Below are 17,747 nucleotides of genomic sequence, written 5' to 3'. Positions count from 1 at the left end.
GCTGCTGCTGGGAAATTTGCACTGTGGGGGCATAGCAGTTTGTGGCACTGTGGGGGCATAGCAGTTTGTGGCACTGTGGGGGCATACCAGCTTTTTGGCACTGTGGGGGCATAACCGGCACCGTGTGGGGCATATGTGTATCTGGCACTATTGGGGGCATATGTATATATGGCACTGCACTATTGGAGGCATATTTGTATCACACCCACCCAAGGGGTCAAAATAGACTACGCCCCTTTTTTTGGCGCATGCGCCTTCGGTGCGTGCATGATGCCGGCTCTTTAGCTTGACTACCGATATTTTTCGGCTCTTTACCTCTGACCAGTTGGCCACCCCTGATGTAGATGGTACAGAACCATGCCACCTGCTGGCTAATTAATCAGTAAATAGGGCAGGCAACACATTTGAGTAGCTACTGTTTCGATTTTCAAAAACAAACACTGTAGCATCTATCCTTTCTTTTAGCTACACAAATTTAACAATATAGATGTTCAATATGGCATACAGATGGTTGACAGAAAGGCAATAAGTTGAGATAATCGCAATTTCAAAAGGTAAATGGTCAACATGAACTTAGATCGACAATGTTAAACAGTTTCCATAGAAAAAAGACGTGTTTATGATATTTCAAGAGTAGGGGTAGACACTTAAGGAAGGTTAGGGCCAGGCACGTGGCGGATTGTTAAGGTGCCCACAAGGTGCAATGGTCGGATGCATTTTTTACGTTTTAGTTCAAAACACAGCGCATGCCATTCATCGTGTTTCTTTTCGCAAGTCATAAAAAATGTATGTGCAGTACTTTTTGTACTAGAACGCATCACATGTATTGTATGCGATGCAAACTAGAAAATAGTGCATCAAGCAAATATCTCACCGTGTGTGGGCGGCTTTAAGCTTAGGCTGTTAAGGTGACGGTTAGGGAATAAGTTAAGGTTTATGGTTAAAATAGGCAAAAAAACTAAAATAAAATCATGTCAACCATTTGCATGTCGACAATTTGTACCCATCGAACTTTTGATCTTCTCCTGGTCCTCTTTCTTTGCTTGGAAACACTTGGTCTAGACCAGTGGTTCCCAACCTGGGGTACTAGTACCCCTGGGGGTACTCTGCAGACCAGTTGGGGGTACTTGAAAATAATATTGGTAATGGCGGAAGAAGAAAGTCTCCCGATGGTAAAACAAGTCTACCATTGCCATGGAGACGAACCACGTTGTGTCACTTCCGGTTCTATCTACAGCGTCATCGGCGTCTCCTCGTGCTTTTGCCCAACCAGCAATCCACTGAGAGTTACCTGCGCTGTCCTCAGACATCAGCGAACATCTGCCCCACACTGACATGGCTGGAAGAAGCATTAATCCTACAGGCCTTAGCGGGAACTCTAAAGACCATACACAGCCAGCGGCCAGACACTGAGGGACCCGATTCCTGACCATATACTAGTCCACGGCTAATCCTTAATTTTAGGACACGCATACCACTCGCTTCCACTCATAATTACTGTGGATGTTTTGAGAGAAGGGGTACTTATAAATTAAATGCCTAATTAAGGGGTACAGGAGAGAAAAAAGGTTGGGAACCACTGGTCTAGACCTTTTCACCCTATCTGGTGTCAACCTATTGCCTGCCTATATATATGGTACTCTCTATGTTCCAGTTCACACCTGTTCAATATATGAGTATTCAGCATTGAAAAATGCTAATTCCAGGTCTATCACAGCAGCCATATAAATATTAATAGGTGTAATACGCAAGAGGACGCCCTCATTGCAATACACTTACATGCATAATATATCTGTAACCATACATTGTGTGCACTAAAGCTGTGTACACATGCATCGATTTTTGGCTATTTTCGATTCGATTTTGCTTATAGAAGCAAAATCAAATCCACATCGAATGGTATTTAGGACACTCTCGGTCTGCAGTCGATGCGCGCTCCCGTTTTCTCAAAATCGAACAAAAAAATTCAATTGTGCAGCCAAGGAAATCTCGAATTCGATCCAGTAAATCGAATGTGTACAATTTCCATGAATGTAAATCGAATTCGATATCGATATCTAATGCAAAAGTACAGATCTAATGCCAAATTGAATGGAAAGATATAATGTCAGATCTAATACAAAATCAAGTCTAACACCTAATCTAAAGCAAAACGAAGTGTGTGTACATAGCTTTAGAGCAGGGGCCCTCAAACTTTTTAAACAGGGGGCCAGTTCACTGTCCCTCAGACCATTGGAGGGCCGGACTATAGGAAAACAAAAACTATGAACAAATTCCTATGCACACTGCATATATCTTATTATCTGCCTATACAGGATGTTTACATGTTTGTACCCCAAGGGTTAAATGCTCATTGCATTCCCAGCATAAACAGCACTGCTGCCTCCTTCAGTCTCCCACCCCAGCACTTGCTCATGTCTAGGATCACAAGCGGTGGCCGGGAGCTGCGTGTACCATCGTGTAGCAGCCCTTTCTGCCTCACTTGCCCACAGCACGGAGGAATACACGCCAGCACATACTACCAGCCTGGCGCTGTTCTGCCAAGGCTACCCAGGCCAGCAGCAGCCAGTGGCCACCGGAAAACATGAGAGAGGGGTTGCGCCGATGCACTGAGGAAGTGGTGTGCGTTTTTTTTATGTGGCCGCGCACCATTCCTCGACTTCTATATATCAGTGCATCTTCATGTTGGGGGGGGGGGGCGGGGGGCAGGGAGCTTTCTCCCTTCTTACCTCCTGCTGCAGCCCACCAGACATACAGCCCAGCTTCGGGGTTGCTTGGCCGCGGAGCCTGGTGTATGGCAGGAATGGAAGCAGAAGCTGTTTCCCTGCCTCCTGCTGCAGCCCGACACACCACATGTAGGTGGGCGGTCCTGCCCATGGACGGGAGAAAAGGTCCATGGGAGGAGCTGCATGCAGTCGGGCATGCGCGCAGCCCTCCCGTGGCCATCTTTTTGGTGGAATAAAAAATGGGCAGCAGCTGTGTTTGTATTTAAAGATGCAGGAAGTCTGGCAGGCCATATAAATGTCCTCAGTGGACCGCATGTGGCCCGCGGGCCGTAGTTTGAGGACCCCTGCTTTAGAGTGAGAATTTAGAGGACTAGTCTGTTAACCTGAACAAAATCTCTACATTTCGATAACCTATAAAGCACAGGCAATGCTGTACCAACTCTAGAAATGTAGCATTCTTTATTTTATATTGCTCCCTAAACCTCCCAGCTAGTGCCTGATTGTAACTCCCGCACCCCTCCTCATAACCCTCCCGCACCCCTCCTCATAACCCTCCCTCCACTTTGCTTAGTAGTTTATTCAAAACCTACATCTCCTCAAAAACCTCTCTCCCATGACGTGAATAAGGAACAGGACTAATGTTAAAAGTACGCTGGGCACTTCAGCCCCTGACACCCTCCCACACCATTACCTCTCGCTATAAAGTATTTACAGTAATGCTAATATAAAGCAAGATGGAGGCAGGCTGGCTTGTTTGACTATGCCTTTTTCTCCATCCTATGCCCTTACATGAAAGCACACACCTATCTATAAACACCAGGCTGACAGCAGCAGCTTTGGAACTCTTGTGGCTTCTAGTTCCTGGTCTACCTCCCAGAACCATTTAAGTGTTCTGTACTGCACTTGCTGCTTCACAGTGGCTCTCTTACTCTAAGCCCCATGGTGCAGCGCTTTACTCAAAATAAACGTGTGTGTCTGAGATGCCTGCTGAACAGAAGACACACGGGTGTAATCAGGACTGAACTAAGCCTGGCTCCAGGGGAGTTTAAAGAGGTCGGGAAGTGTTTTTTCCTTGAATGACTTTAGAAGCACTTTACACAAAAAGGCACGGACAATGGAACACAAAGCCAAACCGAAACAATGCCAAGCGCAATGGAACTATATTACACCTGGCAATACATGAAAATAAACAAAACTTAAATTAAGCCGCCAGCTAACCGGCCAGTATCTATATATCTTTCCATCTGCTCCCAAGAGCCATACTGGTTTTGAACAGCAAGGAACGTGGGTACTTCTGATATCGTATAAATCATTATTTCTAAAAAAAAGTACAGAGACCACTCCCCAATAACGTCACAGTTTAGAGCACTATATAACATAATGCTAGCAACTGGGATCCAATAGCACCTAATCAGTTTAGCTTTTATAGAAGCCACCATGTGACCTTATTTCATCCTTTATCAAGTTTATTAATATTGCTTGCCACAATACCGTATTTTTGCCTACAGATTGCAGCATGCTGCATAGCGCACCAGGCTGCGACTATCCGCGCCTTGTGACTGCACCATTCACCTTTATGGCCGTGCCCATGCATACGCACCGGTGTGGCCATTTGCCACGATGTGAAGATGAACAGCCTACTGTACACATCTGTAGCAATTCTTCTGCCTAAACCGATATTCCACCTGATGAGTGTACCAACAGTGTACACGAGAAGGTAGGGGGGGAAACTTACTTTTTTATTCGTTCCCCAAAGCAGGCAATTTCTTCTAATACATTCTGAACTGTAATAACGATATCTTGAACCATCTGAATTCGGTCTCTTATGCTCTTTCTTTCAGACTCCTGAAGAAAAAAATAAATAAAAAAAAACACTTATTAAAAATACCACTAGATGGGAGCTATTTGCAGCAAGTGCTTATTTGGGTTTGCTGCAAGACCAGGTCTGGTAGATATTGTGCCCAAGTTAGTCAGCGGCAGTAATCGGAAACGGCAAAGACTGAACAGCCAGTACAAGACTATTCGTGCTGCTGCAGTGACACTTCATCTGGCAATGGCATCGACATCCTGCTGACTTTATTTACACATTTCAGATTGAACCAAGAAATGTGGTGATAACACAGTTTAACAAGCACAACATTACTTCTGCTGTAACTATCAAGCTGCTCAAGAAGAGCAGGGCTGATTCAATACGAGCAACATAAGAGCAATCACTTTTTATTATTGTTTGTATTATTGTTATTTATAATAAACATGCAGGGAAGATCACTTTGTGTATTTAAAAAAAGGAATCCATTTCCAACGCAACGGTTTTGTTACACCACTGTTACATCCAAACTATGCAACCAATAAGAGATTGTGAAAAACGAAAGAGGTTTAGAGGAAGTGTTAATGAAATAACCGGCATTGCTTTTCTTTTGCAAGTAACCTGTGGGATGTCAGAATTATCCAGCTTTATAATATCCATTTGCGCTGAATTTTTCCAAGTTACGCCGCAAGATCACAGGGTTTGTGCATCACCATATCAATGAATAATTAATTGGACAATTAATAAAATTAATAATGGGAAAGTTTTTAAAAAAGCACACTTCTAAAAATAATAAAAAAAAGTATTAGATTACATTTGCAGAAGATAATACAGGCTTTTATCTATTTTATTTTTTGTATTACTTGTCAAGGCTAGTATTATTTTGTCTTTTATATTGACAATTATACTAAAAGACGAAAATAAAAAAATAAGACAAAAAGGTCAACAGGGCCTTAGGTCGACACCTGAAATAGGTCGACATAGCTAAGGTCGACAGGTAGGAAGGTCAACACAAGCATTAGGTCGACAGTAAAAAGGTCAACATGAGTTTTTACCTCAAATGGGGTAAATATGAATTTCCTGGGGGTAATGGATGGTCGGGCATGTATATGAATCTATATGCATGCCCAGCTGTGCCTCATTGCATATATAATCTATATATAGATTCTATATGCATGCCCGGCTGTGTGTAGTGTACAAAGACCTGATGCAGTGCAGTGTGTCAGGCCCTTGTGTATAACACGCTTCCCTGTGTGATGCTCCGCATCTTGTTTGGAGCTGTTGCAATCAAGATGCAGAGTATAAGATCTATTGTGGAAGTGATTATACTCCTTTTTTTTTTGTTTGTTTTTTAGTTTATTAAAGATTTTACATATTAAACATGGACAATGTTGAACAAATCAGATACAGTGTTTGTATTCCAAGAAAATATTTGTTTCCATCTCATCTAGTGCCTGCTACGATGTCAGCTGGTTGAATAAAAGATAATTGTCTAGAGATGGTATGGCATAAATAAATATTGGATACAAACAATTATTTTGTATAAAAGGAAAACAATCTAAAAAAAAAAAAACGACAGAGCAGGCCACAGACACATGGAAAGACTGCATCTACCTTAAGTCTGGTGTAAGGTTCAATGGTGGTTTCTAAGAACCAGTAGGTAATGTCAATGGGTATTTCAGTATGTGCAGCTGCTAAAAGTGGGCATCTCATTTACATGTATGGCAACATATATGTGCATAAAGTCACAACTAGGCGACCGCCAATTGTAGCTTCTGCTCCTACTGTATCTCTGAATCAGGTTCATTCAGTCTCAGAAAGTACTGGGGCATCAAGAATAAGATGACATAAGCCAGATGGAAATAGGAGTCAGTAGGCAATGCAGGAGGCCTTATGAGGAGAGATATATTTGGATGTCACCAGCGTACATGTGATATTAGTAATCATAGCTGCTGATTTGATCACAAAGAGATAAGGTGCAGTGGGAGAAGAGTAAGATCTTTGGGAGACTAGAACATGAGCAATTGTTGAGGCAGCGGGTAAACCAGGAGAGGACAGCGTCTCAGACATCAATGGAATGGAGGATGTCAGAGAGCAGGGTGATCAGGGTTATCAAAGGCAGCGGAGAGATGAAGGATAACAATGCTGAAGTGGCCCTTAGACTTAGAGGTGAATAAACAATTTTCAGATTTATTAGACTCATATGGGTTCCTTACCAAGTATTGTGTGGACATTCTGCTACAGTACAACAGAGAAGCATATAGGAATGCATATTCCAAGAGATGCAAAGTGATTTAAAGGAATATAGAAAATAAACATGACTCCCCATTGGCAACTGTAAATGATCAGCTGACTGAAGAACTTCTGTTCGTTTTAGCCTTTGATAAATCCTGCATAGATGTTACTTAACTGCACATTCCTAATGTAACAACGTTGATTTCAGAAACATGGGATACTGTCACTAGGTCTACAAGTATTAAGCCAACACCACTAGGTCGACATGCATGAAGGTCTACATGACTGAAGGTCGACATGGTCATTAGGTCAACAAGCATTAGGTCAACAAGCATTAGGTCAACAAGCATTAGGTCAACATGGGGAAGGTCGACAGTCAATAGGTCATCATGGGATTTTTCACCTTTTTTTTTTTGAGTCCACAGGCGGTATTTTATGCCTTGCCATCCACTAGGGCAGGGGTAGCCAACTCCAGTCCTCGAGAGCTACCAGCAGTTAAAGTTTTCCAGGTCTCCTCACAGAATCACAAGTGAATTATTTAGCTGCACCTGTGGATCTTTTAAAATGTGTTAGTCAGTAATGAGTGCACCTGTGTACCTGCAAGATGAGCTGGAAAACGTTAACTGTTGGTAGCTCTCGAGGACTGGAGTTGGCTACCCCTGCACTAGGGCGTGGTGGGAGAATAACATAGTGTGCCAAGCTTAGCGAGGCACTGTGCCTGAAGCATGGCGAGTGCATCGAGCCATGCGAGGGGACGTGGTGCTACATTTCAGTGTCCATGTCAACATTAGGGACAAAAACAGTGAAAAACCCCATGTTGACCTTTTGACTGTCGACCTAATGTCCCTGTTGACCTTCAGTCATGTCGACCTTCCTGCACGTCAACCTAGTTGCGGTCTATCCAATGATCCACACCCAGAAACATATTGGTATTAAAAACAAATGTAAAAAAAATTGGTGAGTCTGCAACCATGTCTGGGAAAGAGAACGCCTTAGTAATAAATTGTTATATTTGGGTCAGTGATGGAAAATACAACAATGTTTGGACAAGGTGATTTCCAAAGGTGAATAAAGGGGATTCCTTCTAACCTAAAAAAATAACCACTCCCATCGCTAGCAAATAAAAAAAGAGCAAATAAAAAAACATGGCCGTCACTGAAAGATCTGTGGACAATTGGCACTTTAGTACCAAAGTCAGCAGGCAGGCAGCATCAACAGTATTTAGAGAGACCCGATAACAGAGGGGCATCATGTCCATATCCACACTGTGTTTATAATTAGTTGGATATATGTGATTATGAATGTCTGTTACTTACGTGATCATATTGATTTTTTTTTTTTTATGTATAATATGCCATATTTGTATCATCTTGAATTCTGCACAATGTAGTTATGTTACATTTACATGTTTCGGTGTTCTTTGAACTTTCATTATTTTTTTAATTTTTTTTGATCCCAGGGCATTTCTATGGACTTCTAACAAGACAAACAATAGGCATCTGGTTTTATTTATTTTCTATCATTGTCCAACCCCTGCACTAAGGTTGCATCAAATATATATACGTGCAGTAAATGCAGCTTGGTGAAACAATAAGATATGTATTTGCTGTACAGAACGCAAATATGGTACCACTCAAAAAGTAAGGCTGTTAAAACAGGAAAAAGGTTGTATTTGCATGTATTTAAAAGAATAATAATAAGAAGAATAAAAAAAAAAGTATCAGAAAAATATGGACAACATATACATTCAAGTCCATTTAATATTTTGAGAGGGATGCATCTTATTTTTGCCCCGTGCATGCTCTGGAGATAAGTGCATACGATTACAGGGTATGGCGAATCATACACAATACAGTTATTTATGTTATTTATTAACAGTTTCTTATATAGCGCAACGCAGCACTTTACAGAGAATGTTTGAACATTCACATCAGTCCCTGCCCCAGTGGAGCTTACAATCTATATTCCCTACCACATGTACAAGCGCACACAGAAATTCTAGGGTTAATTTTGTTTGCAGCCAATTAACCTACCAGTATACTGTTGGATAGTGGGAGGAACCTGGAGTACCTGGAGGAAACCCACCCAAGCACGAGACGAATATACAAACTCTGCACAGTTAGGGCCCTGGTGGGAATCAAACCCCTGACCTCAGCGCTGTGAGACAGTAACCATTACACCATCCGTACTGCCCACTTGCATCTTCACTTGTGACTGAGTAGGCAGAACTGGGTGGTATCGGAGTGTTTGTATACAGGCCATGTTCCGTGATGCTGACGGTGGACATGCCCCCTCTTTTCAGACACATCTTTGGCACCAAGGACATGGCTGGTACAAATACTGTGTGAGCGGATGATAAAGGCGTGTGACCGTCACATACAAGTCTGCATGTCTATATTTGCATTTGTTTCTGCGCACGCAATGTTCTAGCAATTACAGGCAACTTGCACTCTGCTTTTTTGTTAACTACATTCTTTATATAGAAAATGATTATGCACATAAAGACGTGTCCCCTCTTATCCTGCATGCAGTCACAGCCTGCAACTGCTCCATTGATTTCAATCGGAACGGAAGCATACGCACACAGCCCCAAGTAGTCAAGAAAACGCTATTTGCCGCAAACGAGTCATGTTTACCGTTACTCGTTTGCTAGATGAACCTCGGCACATTTGTAGCTATTGGTGAAAAAGAAAACTGATAATCTGAATGGATAGATCAGAAGAAAGTTTATCTGGCAAATACCAAACAGTTTGAGATGATATTAATAAATGACATCCCAAATAGGAATTTAATATGAAGAGGTGAAACTCAATTATATTTCTTTGAAATGCCAAGTAACATCTTTGACAAAGGCAGGGCATAGCCATGGATGGGGAGAATTACTATTATACTCCGATAATTTAATGGTGAAGCATGCACTGGTATATTCAATATTTGCTTAAATTCATTGAATAAAAAACACATGTAAAAAGGGTCAAGCCATTCAGGAAGGCAAAATTAGGAACAGTCTGTTTTCTTAAGAGGGTTCAGAATTAATTAACATCTTGAAGTTACATTTTGCATATTGTTTCTGTAGCCAGATGTTCAACAGTGAAGTTCTTATGTAGCACCATTTCAATGGAACAGAATTATGATGTAATTGTTCCGTTATATGCCAGACCACAGAGACCTCGCTTTTGACAGGACAGAGTCTGAACTATCCCATCTTACGGAACATGTAGAGAATCTAGTAAAAGAGTGTTTCATCTGGGAAAAATATGTCAAATAAGGGTTGCTTTATTGTTCAAAGTTCATCACTGTTCTCTATATCCTGTGCATGCAACTTTTACACACGAGGAAGCGACAAGGGATATAAGAGCCTAGACTAGCCCATAGGACAGGTTAGCTGCATGCTCTGGTAGACAGATATATACGCACTCACGCACATCTAGTGGCTTTTTTTTAGTATACTGCGCATATGTCAAAAGCTCATACATACATTAAAGTACTTTTAAGTGATTCTAATCCATATGCATCTCAATGGTTTATGACTGTTGGGTTAATTCTACTGGATAGTTACAGTGCATCTGCACACAAATGGGTGAGTTGTGACCTACTGTGACTCTTGCATACGGACAGTGCACACCACATTGGGTCTCATCGCTGGCACCAAGCATGGGGTAACTGCAACTGCTGATGGAGAACCAGGGTATTAGTGTCACAGTAGGTGCTTCGGGACACTGGGGATCTAGAAGGCGTGCCTAAATAAAAAGGCGACTTTTCTGTAGTGGTGTATCGCAGTGGGTTACTGTGTGCATTTGGCGATAGGTGGCCTGGGTTTTTCCCAGTTGCGCATGTGAAGTTAACAACTTCACCTCAGTTTCTTCATTCCTGGAAAGTTTATTTTGCGCGGTCGGATGCATGATGGATTCCTCCAGATCAGTGCAAAGAGCGCTTGTCCAATTTCTTTGCGCAGAAGGCGAGCTTGCTTCAGAAATTGATCGCAGGATGAAGGCGGTGTAGAGAGCAGGGTAATGACATTCTTTCATTAAAATATTATATACATACAACCGTAGTCTCCTTTTTAATTTGGGCACACCTTATAGAACCACTAGTGGGGAATGGGCTAATGCCACTGACGGTCTATTGTTGCTGGTGGATCAATTTATCTAGATGGGGGGGGGGGGGGGGGGGGGGGGGGGGGGGGGGGGGAGGGAGGGTTATATTATAAAGTGGTCACAGATGTCATAGGACTCTTTGTTTACTCATTAACAAGGGCCAATCATTATTGAGATATATATATATATATATATATATATATATATATATATATATATATATAGCTCAGTATTTCTTATGATTAGCATGACAATGCTCAGTGTTAATTAAATGTTGTTTGAAATCTTCTATCACTTCCCCTGATTAGGAGAAATGCTCAGACAGGCTGCAAATTGATCCGCAAACTGGTTCAATTAAACATTTCTGAGATATGAAGGTTTGTCACACACACACGTTCTCACCAAACTTATACAATTTGCCAGCTTTTAATTATCCAATTACAAATGCTAAATATTTGATAAAAAAAAAATAAAAGTTACACAGAATTGTTACTTTATTAATTAAATTATCAATTATTTCAGGTGATAAATCCTATTTACCTGTAATACTTGTGAACGTAGCCGATTATGGCTTTCAGTAACCTATATTTGCATTAAATGTTATTTGATCTTCACAACGAAGCAGTTGCTTGTAAATAAAGTCACCAAGAGTCACCGCACAGATACTGTAGATGTATTTATATTAATAGCAGTTGAAAAGTAGAGTTCCCACAAGTGGACTCCAATCCATTATGCGACCCCTGGACAGACTACAGCAAGGATCTGGAACCATGTATACGATGGGATATTAATTATATTAATTTGTAAATCATTTTTCAAAAAAGCTTTATGGGCAGACGCAGACGTAACCAACAGTTGTGTACACATCTCTGGAGCTGGTCTATCCCCATTTGTGTGCTTGCTTTCATAGCAATTAGCCATAGCCCTATACCTGCTGCAAAAGATCTCCATGAGAATAGGTGTAATTAGGTGTTTGCACAACTCCCTGCATGTGCAGTGCGAAGACACTAAGGACCTAATGTAATTCAGACCTGCTTGCTAGGCAGCGTACACTCACTGCCTAGCGAGTACGTAAGCGCTGCCCCATCAAATGCCCCCTTCCTGTCCGAATCCCCTCGGTAGCATGGTAGGGTAGAGTATGTGTCTGCTAACACATCCCCTCGCATGCGGCTGCTAGCACAAGAATTATTCAATGGCCATTCACCATTGAATTATTTCTCCTGCCGCAGGTAATAAAAGTCTAAACTGACTTTCAGAACAGTCGCTATACACCAATAAGGGGGAGGGGGCGCTGACGTAATGTGACGTCAGCTGGCTGCTCCGAGCAGACATTGGCAAGTTTGCATTTCCAGGGGAAACGCCCAGCCTTTTTAATAGCGATGCCCATAAACTGTTGGGTCTTCCCCTGATGCCGCCCCTGCCCACCCCCCTCCCCTACCGATGCAAACGCCTAAGCAAGTGTCATATTTGCCAAAGGCGTTCACACATGGGGTCTGGTTGTGCACAGACCCACAACCATCAAAACAGGGCTGAATTCAGCCCCTTCTGATCAGACCTGAATTAGGCCCTAAGATACATTAACAGAACCAACTTCATCATTTTCGGAACTATTACAGCTGTAAGGTTGAACTGATGTATGGACCCATATGGGGGAGATATCAGTTACCCACAGCAGCAAATTACCAGTGTTTACCCCGCAGGTTAAGGCTCAGGACCTGTGAGGCAAGTCTGCAATAGAAGGCACCCTCAGGGGTTTAATTGTTTCTGGGTCTCATGTGGGGATTTGTACGAAATCCCGGCAGTCAAAACCCCGACGCCGGAATCCCGACAAGGGGGGGACAAACTGTCGTGGACACCCATAGAGGGAGAAAGTGTCGGGATTCTAACTGCATCCACTCATGTGGATGCAATAGGTTAGCATGCAGAAGCAAGGAATACGCAAACAGTGCTCCAAGCAGAAGCAAGGTATACACAAAGGAGTGTAGAGTATTAGAAATCTAAAACTGAAACCTTAAAAATGTTTATGCCCATTACCAACAGTTTGGTGACCCTTCCCCAGTTGTACAACTTATGCCTGTCATAGGTATCCCGCACACAGAAAACATATTAAAAGCTGGCGATTTGTAAAACTTTTCTAATGAAATCATTGTCAATATTTTCATTATTAAACATACATTTTGGATAATTCATCTCAGGCCAGCCATTGACACATAACAAGGCCAGCAGCCTACCTAATGTCTCATCGTGGCTACTGAAAACAAGTACCACCGGATCTCCCTGCAGCGGCCACCACGATAGCAGCAGCCTTAGAGATAGGACACTTATTTGCAGCATGTATATCCAGTCATTCCACTTATCAACCCTATCCCCAAGAAACAGATGTTCCTAGCACCAAGCATGAGGATCGTGAGCTTCTGCTAATGCTCACACTATATAGAAGGTTCACAGACATCTCTGTTTCTCCACTTTGGTAAACATGCTTTTTGCTTTTTCACGGCTGTTGGCTCCACTATGTGGATCACTCATTTGGACTATTTTTATCAATCCATCAATATCGTTGTACATGGTGTTTGGTATCTGACTGAGCACATGCTACAGTAGCCTTGTAGAAGAAAATAAGCAGAATACCTGTGGGAGCACTAAGTGATTTTAGACTTTCCGATGCACATACTTACACTCTACTGATAGTAACGCACCGTTAACATGAACAGTTAAATACACACAAATAAATACCTATTCTATTTATATACAGGGTCTGTTCCGTGATTATGTACCATACATTGTGATTTATATTCTTTAGGTATACGTGTTAAAGTAAAAACGTATTAACAATCTAAATGCATTGAACAGGTTTTAAAAATAGTTGCTTGCACACAGCCCCAAAGAGTCACCCCCACACCTGCTGAATGCCGACACCAGGAAAAGTGCGGCAGATTTCTCCTTCATTAATATTTATGTCTGCTTGGCAAACCTTGCATTGAAAATGTTTCAGCAATTTGCCTATATTTATAAACATTGTAGTTCGCTTGCGACAAACAGAAGCGTAGGTTCCATTTGCAGTAACAAACACAAAAGAAAAAAAAAAAAAAGACACAAACTGCAATAAATAAAAGAAAATACCCATAATGCTTTGCAATTTAAAACTCAAACTATCATATACCCATCATTATATAGACAGCATTGACATGATTTACTTTTTCCTTAGGAAAAGAAAATTAATATCTGTTTTTATTATTTTTATACCCTTTTATATCGCAAATGCAGGTTCGCACACAGGATTTGGACGCGGGTCCTGGGAGCTGACATCACACAGGGGAGGGGCAGCATTGGGGTGCGGGGGAGGAGGCAGTGCTTGAAATGGACACTGCCTCCTCCCTATAGTGTAAATGGGAACCTGGTTGATCAACCTGGGTTATCCATTTGCACTGCCCAGCACCCCGGGTAAAACCCTTCTTTTAACCCAGGTCGGAATGCTGGGTTACTGGACCAAGGTTTTTCCAAATGTCATTTTCACACCGCACTGAGACCAGGGTCGGTCTGGCAACATACCCAGGTTGGACATGGGTTATTTCTGCAGTGTGAAAGTATTGTTATTTTTAAATGATTGCAATTCAAGATTTGCTTAGTGTTATTAATACTGAGGCTCAAACATGCTGATTTCTGTATTTAACTTACTTTTTCATCATCCTCATCGTCCTCACCAATATCCATGCCTTCCTGTAAGGGAGAGAAAAAAATGTAACAGTCAGAATAAATAAATATACAGAACTCACGACATACACATTCTTTCATTTTCAGTTACAGTATCAAACAAAGATTAGCTCATAATACACTGTGTTCCCCACACACACGTACAGGTATATGTAATACTGCCAGTTAGACAACATAAATAGTATTCAGATACATGTACAGTAGTATACAGGATATATCGGTGTCTGCGACAACACTTATGAAACGGTTTTGAGAACTGTGGAATCAAGCTATTTGTTATTCCATCTACATACAGAAGCGTCCTCATGAACCTAGACTACATAAGGCGCAGGTTGCCTGGTGTGTATGAGCCACCATGTCTTGCGCAAATCAGCTTGTGCAAGGGTTTTTTTTTGCATCTTTGTGACACTTGTATATCTGGGTGCGGAGGACCAGATGTATCAAGCTTCAAAATGTGATAAAGTGGAGAGAGATAAACAACCAGCCAATAAGCTCCTACCTGCCATATTTCAAACACAGCCTGTGATATGACAGTTAGGAGCTGATTGGCTGGTCAGTGGCGTAACTATAGCTCTGCAGCCCCCGCGGTGGCGGGGAGGCGCAGAGCAAGTTTGGGCGCCGGGGGTCTGCGGGGCTATAGTTACCCGCTGCTGTCTGCGGTACCTGCCTGCCGTGCCTGCCGTCATAGTCCCGTCTCTCCTAGCGCTGGCTCCTGCTTCTATAATGAAAACGGACACTTAGAAAATGGCTGCCCCCATACTGCAGACAGTTTTCTGTCTGCAGTATGGGGGCAGCCATTTTCTAAGAGTCACGTTTCATTATTAGCAGCAGGAGCCAGCGCTACGGGACCGTGACGGCTCGGCAGGCAGGTACCGCAGACAGCAGCGGGTGGGCAGGTATGGGCATAGGGGAGGGGGCTGCCGAGGGGAGGCGAATTTTTTTTAGCGGCGGGGGGGGGCGCATAATAAGTAGCTACGCCACTGTAGCTGGTTGTTTATCACTCTCCATTGTATCACTTTTTGAAGCTTGCTACATCTGGCGGAGTCTTTAGAGAGAGCACAATAGAACTTTGCAATGTGAGATCACTTCGTATCCAGACTCTGCCGCACACAGCTGTAGGAGTCAAATCAAATGAATAAGTGCAGCCTCATCAAGTGGTTTTGCCACATTGTATTGTGATGAAGATGCCAATTTGGGCAAAAAAGACGCACATGGTACCTGGTGCGCCAAGATGGAATATTGGCAGCCAAAGTGCAGGAGGAGACATCTCTGTAAATACCCCTTGGGTCCTTTCAGGCCTTCCTATATCTATATCTATATATTGTTTATTTAAGAAAATTTCAATATTTCTGTAATTTATTACAACACACAGCTTGAAAACAGTCAGGCTTAATGTTTACTGAATGAAACGCTCACCCAGGTGCAGATGTATGAAGCAATGATAAGGGAGGAGAAGTGAGCCAGAAGAGAAGTGGCCCATGGCAACCAATCAGCACGGAAGTAACATCTATCATTTGCATAATAGAACATTTTACAGAGTAGCCATGGGCCAGTTCTCCTCCCTTATCACTGCTTCAATCATCTACCCCAGAATATTGTATGAGAGCCAAAGAGATAAGACAAAGAGGGCCAGATGCACTAAGCTTCAAAAGTGATAAAATGGAGAGTGATAAACAACCAACTATATATATATATATGTATATATATATATATGTCATTGCAAAATTCAGAGTAAAAATCAGTAGTCGTCTTTTCTCACCAGATTGTCTTGGGTGCAGACCTTCCCCGCTGTGATCATGGTGAAGTTGTAAGCGAAGAGGAGTAGCAGGAACAGTGGTATCATGTAAAGCTCCAGATTCCATAGGGTTATAACAAATATCTACAATGAAAAGAAGAATCAAAAGACATGAGAACACAGGAGAACCACTTCAGACTTCATTCAATAAACCCTAAGCTTTATTGATAAATCGATAAGGAAGGATCGCAAGTTGGTGCTCAATGGGCCAGATTCATATATAGTTGGAATTGCTGCTGCTTACATAAAAGCAGCAGTGATAGCTTCATGCCTCCTACTACATTAATGCCCCGAACGGTAACTCGATCTTCCCGAGAAAAACTTGTACGTTTTGGACTGTGTCTCTGTAAAGGGGAAGGGGAAGGAGGGAGGGGGAGGGAGGAGAGGGGAAATGGGGGAAAAGAAAAGAAAAGTTTCCCTGGTGTCTGAGGGAAAAATTGTGAGCAGGAGGACGGGTATTGACTTTAAGTGATAAAAGGGATGAAAATATGGTCAATCAGATCCCCACGAGATAACTTGTACTGTATTAGGACTGTGTCTCTTTAAAAATTCATTGTGTTTTGTCTTCGGGAGTAGGAGGCCGGTTTGGACCTTTAGTGAGTGACATTGGTGTTAAACAGGGATGAAACAAGGTTGATCCGACCCCCCCCTCGAGATAAATGGTATTTCTGGTGATGGGTGTTCTCCAAAGGTTTCCCCCCCCCCCCCCCCCCCCCCCCTTCTCCTTTTTTTTTTTTTTTTTTTTTCCTCTCTCCCTCATCCCTCACCTATATCTGTGTTGCCATACCTGTCTCCTCGATGTCCCTTTAGATAGGTCCTCTGTACCAAGAAATAGAATAGCAAGGAAAAATGGGGTAAATCGGCAGCACGCCGGAAAGCGAGTCATCCAGGGAGGTCATCAGGGTAGAAGGTGCCCCTGGTGAAGAGTGGATGTTGGAATAGGGCAGGACATAAAAAATCCAGCCTTATAACCCAGGGTGAAAGGGGATGGGGGGGGATATGATTGAGTGGGGAGGGGGAGGTCTAAGATATGCTGGCAAGGGGGTGGCATATAGGGAGGGGGGTAGGGGGGGGAGGGAGGGAGGATACAGGGTTCACAAACAGTGGTCGAGGGATAAGATGGGTTGGTTCCACGTATGTATTGAAAATGGTTATAAAATCGCAGTAGGATATGGTTAAGGTACTATATTGGAACACTCGGGGCTTAAATGAAAAAATTAAGAGAGCTACAGTTTTAAACCAGGCTAAAAAATACGGGGCTCATATAACATGTTTAAGTGAAACTCATCTGGTACCGGATAGGGTTATGGCATTAAAGAGGGCATGGATGGGGCAGATGTTTCACGCCTGCTTCACCCATGACTCAAGAGGTATAT

The 17,747-nt window shown here is 42.5% G+C and overlaps 1 protein-coding gene across 1 annotated transcript in view; it reads right to left on the bottom strand.

The window, feature by feature from the left end:
• MCTP2 (multiple C2 and transmembrane domain containing 2) overlaps positions 1-17,747 on the bottom strand; it is a 181,184-nt gene that overhangs the window by 4,540 nt on the left and 158,897 nt on the right. The window contains exons 19-21 of the mRNA XM_083184241.1: positions 16,336-16,455; positions 14,541-14,582; positions 4,462-4,571 (exon numbers count right to left, since the gene is read on the bottom strand). Coding sequence (XP_083040367.1) covers positions 4,462-4,571; positions 14,541-14,582; positions 16,336-16,455 — 272 coding nt within the window. The remainder of the gene's footprint in view (positions 1-4,461; positions 4,572-14,540; positions 14,583-16,335; positions 16,456-17,747) is intronic.

Source organism: Crinia signifera, chromosome 4, assembly GCF_055691185.1.
Source record: "Crinia signifera chromosome 4, ASM5569118v1, whole genome shotgun sequence".
Classification (NCBI taxonomy): domain Eukaryota; kingdom Metazoa; phylum Chordata; class Amphibia; order Anura; family Myobatrachidae; genus Crinia; species Crinia signifera.
This window is presented reverse-complemented; position numbering and strand designations above follow the sequence as displayed.